The sequence below is a fragment of the Alosa sapidissima genome, chromosome 24, assembly GCF_018492685.1.
Source record: "Alosa sapidissima isolate fAloSap1 chromosome 24, fAloSap1.pri, whole genome shotgun sequence".
Taxonomy (NCBI): domain Eukaryota; kingdom Metazoa; phylum Chordata; class Actinopteri; order Clupeiformes; family Clupeidae; genus Alosa; species Alosa sapidissima.
In genome coordinates this window covers 24,551,045-24,556,777 of record NC_055980.1, presented here as the reverse complement: position 1 = coordinate 24,556,777, position 5,733 = coordinate 24,551,045, and the positions used below count along the sequence as shown (strand labels likewise).

At 38.5% G+C, this 5,733-nt stretch overlaps 1 protein-coding gene across 1 annotated transcript; it reads right to left on the bottom strand.

Annotated features, from left to right (window-relative positions):
* Positions 1-3,256: 3,256 nt before the first annotated feature.
* Positions 3,257-5,733, bottom strand: LOC121700176 (complement factor B-like). Its single transcript, XM_042082980.1, has 4 exons — positions 5,547-5,733; positions 5,276-5,408; positions 3,881-3,930; positions 3,257-3,699 (listed from the first exon to the last, which is right to left on the bottom strand). Exons 1-4 carry the CDS (start codon positions 5,700-5,702, stop codon positions 3,544-3,546), a joined length of 495 nt encoding a protein of 164 aa, XP_041938914.1. The 5' UTR covers positions 5,703-5,733; the 3' UTR covers positions 3,257-3,543.

The window sequence follows — 5,733 nt, the reverse complement described above, 5'->3', positions numbered from 1 at the left end:
AATGCTAAAATGCTAACTATGCTAACCATGTTACTTAGCTAACCTAGCTAATCATTTTTAGCAGTTATGCTAACTATGACAACTAGCATGCTAACTATGCTAACCATGTTACTTAGCTAACTTAGCTAATCATTTTTAACAGTTATGCTAACTATGCTAACTAGCATGCTAACTATGCTAACCATGTTACTTAGCTAACCATATTACTTAGCTAACTTAGCTAATCATTTTTAGCAGTTATGCTAACTATGCTAACTATCATGCTAACATGCTAGCATGTTAACTATGCTAACCATGTTACTTAGCTAACTTCATTTCATGTAATCATTCACATCATACCATACCATCACATTTTATTGGTGTTATGGATGTTAGAAAAAACGTAATTTTCCATGGAATTGCCCAAGTACTTAGTACTTATGCCACTGTATCAAAGAGCAATAAGTGTGTACCAACACAGTTGATGTAGTGAATTAGTAGACCTGTTCCAAGACATTGAAGACAACATACATGTCATATGTACATGTAAGTAATTAACTGGTACACTTAATAGGTTTATTCCACTGTATCAAAGAGTAACAAGGTTGTAGCAGCACAGCTGTTACAAGGATACAAGGAAGTTTATTGTCACATGCATATAGTTACTGGAAGTAAGAAATGCAGTGAAATTATGTCTGGTGTCAGCCTATTTGTGCATTTATGGGGGGGGGGGGGGGGGGGGGGTGCAGTAGAATAGGGGTTTAGTAGATTAAGTGGCAAGGGCTGCATAAGAAAGGTGGGGGAGGATTGGGATTGGGGGGGCACCAACAAGGAGCACCCAAGAGCAAAAAAACATGTACACTGAAGACAGTGAGGCCTTGACTGGAGCTAAGAATGGCTTGTATATCAAATCTATCATGACCAGATTTACCCCATCCAGCAGGTCTCAGGTCAGCTCTTTGCCTCTGATGAAAATGTAGGCCAATTGGCAGAGTTTTGTAAAAGCACTCAGTATTAAAATGTAACAACTAAGCTTATATGTAGGTACCCACAAATACATAATGCAAGTACAATGATAGGCTGACAAACTCGATATCTGATGCAACTATGCCAACATTATGTTCTTGCTTTTCAAATTCCTTACCCTCGTCACGTTTCACGTTGAAAGACGCCTCATGAAGATGCTCTTTTGTCTGCTTCTGACAGAAGAACCACTTATCTGTGCTGGCAGTATTTGCTGCTGAACGAGTCTCACTAGTAGGACTTGACACAGTTGCAGGTGCTGGTCCAGGTCCATAAGATGGTCTACCATTCTGAAGAATCACATGCTTAGCAGAGGCTCACTGTTACAGCTGGGTTTGTTGCAGTTCCTATGCCAAACTGCTTTGTTTTGTTGCAAATCATCTGCACTATAATGCTATTGCTGGCTGATCTGTGGTAATCACCATCTCCGTACTCTCCTCTCTCATGGACAAAAAACAGAAATTTGGCATATATGTCTCTAGTGGATCATTAACCCGTCCACACATATCTACCTTTTGACACTGGATACATAGCCCAACATCTGTTTCTTGTGTCGCTGTAGAGCAGTGCCATCACCTATGACTAACACAAAGAAACACCTCAGCATATAACCTGTGCCCCCATTAACTATGAAAGTGTGCTTGCTCAAATGTAGTAGGCTAGAGGATCAGTTATTCTATATTCTACATTTTATTCTATATCTTGCTGCCAGTTTTCAATGACCAACTGGCACTACTAGTCTCTCACTCCCCAGCTTATTATATATTATGCATTCTATAACTGCCAGCTATCAACAGGCAACTAGTCTCTCTCGCTCTCTCTCTCTGTCACACACACGACACGCCTGTCTGTTTGTCTTTCTGATCCTTTTACCCTCTCTTTTCTTTACCCTCACATATGGAAGGCCTACAGACTTCAGCTGATGCTATGCAAAAGTCTGTTAAACCTGATTTAACAGAGATCTCTGCACTTTGTGCTCTGAAATTCCTTTCAAATGGGTGTAATCTGGAGTAGCTGGCTGAGCAGGCTACACTCAAGCGCACTAATAAACATGAATTGATATGTTGAGCATTTTAGGCATAATTTCTTGCTAAAGTGATCACTCATCACCCTAATAATTGTTTTATAATGTTATATTGTGTATGTGGCACACTTTTTACCTATGCTACAATACCACAAAGGTTTATGGACAAAACACCAAATTTGACCTTTGATTAGGGTCACTCAAACTCAAGAATGGAAAAAATGGAGACATATTTTGTTTTACTCTTAAAGCTGCAGTTGGCAAGTCTGACAGATTGAATAAGCTTAGCCAAAATGTTGAATGTTTACAACTCTCATGCCCCTCCCTCACTACCACCAAGCACCCTCTCATCGAGTTTGTGCTCATCAGTGTACACCAGACTGTGATTGACCGTCAGATCTCACACAGCCCTGCTCTGATTGGACCAGAAGAACCGGGAGCTGTGGATTTTTGCAAAACAAATAACAGTCGTGGAGGTAGAGGTGCGTTTTTTTTTTTTTTCTAAAACCGGCTGATGATGTTCTGTCGGAGTGTCTGTTTCAGTGAGTATGATCAAAGAAATCTTGGCAACTGCAGCTTTAAGTGGGTATTTGACCAACCCCCCACTACCCGACCCAGCCCCCCTCCTGTAACTCCTATTCCCATTAGTAATTAATTTCAAAGTTTGATCAGCTGAGCAATCCCGAGACTCATCTGAACTCTGATCTGCCACCACGTGCTCTGCATACACACACCACGTGCTCTGCATACACAAAGCCACAATTCAGGCCATGGTATACAGCCTTGTTTCTTAGGGATTTGTAAGAATGATCTAAGTATGTATGTGTATATAAAACAACAACTTTGGCCAAACAATGTTGTAAATTAAAAACACGGACTTACTAAATTATGGATACGGTAGGCTTACTTCATTTACCACTTCTATTACTATATACTACTTCAAACAATTATTCAATCAATAGCCAAATGGATATACAGTATACAAAACCATTGTTGGCTTTGAAATAAGACATGTTGACGAGACTAGGGGACATACCAGGCTTTTCAAAGTGGACTCTTCCCTACCGTAGAAAGGAAAGGGTTGTAGAGCACGGGCCAATTAGAAAAGCGTTTATTTACTGCTCTCATGTATTATGCTTTCTGATTGGTTAACATTGGTGCATTTATCTACAGTAGCAATACACCTGGAAGATGCCTAAAGACCAATCACAGTGAAGCCAACTATGTATGTACATTATATAAAATATATTTTAATTCATTCATTCATTCATTTATTTTTATAGAAGAATTGAAAAGTGTATGGCTTACTCCTGTAAATTACATGGTTCATGATGGATGCAAACAGTCAAATTCAAAATGTAATCTTTATAGTTTTTTTGCACAATGTTTTCAGGTTAGCACAATATTGAATGTGTTTTAAATACACTAAAAGCATACATTTCCTTTATATCAAATCAATTAAAAGTTAAATTGACACTGTAGACAGAAATTGTTTTGGAAAATATGAGGTCATAGTTTCAGTTTAGAAATGTTACTCCATCCTTCACGTTGTCCTTCAAGAACTGCCGTACTTGTACTTTAAAGAGGCTGATGTGATAGTCTCTGTGTGTTGCACTGGATTTTTCTGAGCCCCCTGTGCAAATGTCCTGCACACCCCAACTGATAACTCCAACCTTCAGGAAGAAATGAATGAGTTAATAGCAGGGTAAAGGAGGCCAAATCCTCTAAATGATTTCCCCTCCACACACACACACACAGACAGAGAGAGAGAGAGAGATACTCACATTCACATGTCTATGAGTTGCTGACCCAGTTTTTCTGGAACTGGAAATCATGAACAATTTTTTTTCTTACCTGAATTGAGCGGCTGTTCCTTTCAAGAAACAAAGCACCACCAGACTCTCCTGTACATAAATAAAACATTCAAAGAATGTTTTTCAAGAACTTTCGACATACTGTATTTTACTGATTTCTCAGTAAGTAGGAGTGAACGTTCGTTCGTTGATGTTCCAAAACAAATAGCATAGTCGTGTTTTATTTGCCCTTTTGTAAAATCCCATTGATTTCTTTTGGAAGACTCATTACTCCTTGATGTTACTGTGCTACCGGAAACGGAAAGGAGGTCTGTTTATATTTGGTTGTAGTCTTTCCGCGAGACCTTCTTTTACTGTCTATGCTTCAAACTCAAATATTGAGCGGAAGTTTATATGTGGTTGTGAGGTATCTGAAAAAATAGTTCCACAATAGCAAATAACACAGATTGAAATCATACATTGCGCCGATATATTTGTTTTTAATAAACAACAAACACCGCTAACCACTCGGTGAGTTGCACAGTTTTGAAAATGAACATTAAGGGTTGTTTTAAGGGCATGTTTGTGCACGCCCATAGCCAGCCACTCTGAAACAGTCTAAGGCTATTCAAAACGAGCCAGAAAGTGGAGACAGGACCCATCGTCAAAATTTCAGTGTCCACCACTCTAGTTCATCAAAAACAAACCAGAAAAGGGACTCCGTGCTAAATACCGGAATTATCCTTTAAAGAAATGTAGACATTACAAAGATGGTCATTACAAAGAGTTATTTTGAGTTTCTCTTGTAAATTGACCTATGAGGTCAACCGCCTTAGGGAGTCTGAGTAATAACAGCCTTCTTATAATTAACTTTCTTTATCATGATAGTTCTTTTTTACGTTCATGTTATGTAATCCATTAAGAATACCCAATTTAGTCCTATAAATAATGGTAAGACTTTGTTTACGACAGATTTGTTGCTCTCGTGCTCACCTAGGATGCTTGTGTGTTAGTAACCTGGTCTGGCGTTGTGAATAAAGCTTTGTACTCTTTGTGCAACAATAATACTATCCTCCAAAACCCAACTTTAGGATCAGTAGTTGCCAAATGCCAGATGGAAAAACCTTTAAGCCTAGATTTTTAGGGTTGATATATTTCTAAGCATTTAGGGTTGATATATTTCTAAGGTTCATTGGGAGAGTTTTCCAAAGTCTTAGTGCAACCATGGAAAATGTGCAGTCTCCTTTTTGTTTGAGTTGCACTAATGGTTAGATTAATTTGTTTAGATCCAGTGAAATTGCTATTTCAACACCACGCCATGATTTTGTTTCTCTATTGAAATGGGAGAAGATTGCAAGGACGCATCACAATAATCAATATTGTCTGAACCTGCTTCACAAATGTTTTGTGCTTCATTTAGGAAAAAAAACATAATGCGATTAAATATTTTGCAAACCTTTACAAGCAGCATCATCAGTCTGGGGATCAATCCCCCCAGTACACAGGAATATGTCAGTCACAACGTCTGTGTATTTAGCTTTAGGGGATACACCATTAGCATTTATGGCCATTTCAAAGCAGGACTTCTTCTACAAAGCAAACCCAGAGATCTCTCAGTCACAGTGTGTAATTGTTAGAGCTAACACATTTTAGCAAGCACACAATAATTCAAGCCTCAAGTGATGACCCTGGACATTTGTGAAACATAAATGTGAACATGGACTTACCTGATGCATTCCTTGCTTGATCAAGGCATGTTTCATTTTCCTTTCTTTTGACAGAAATATTGCTTGCACATGGTCTTTATTCAACAATATCTTCTCTGTTGGAGAAAAAACATAACATGTGTAGCGTGACTTCACAATATAGATAGATAGATACATACAGTGGGCATTGCTTTGATTTGGCCAGCTT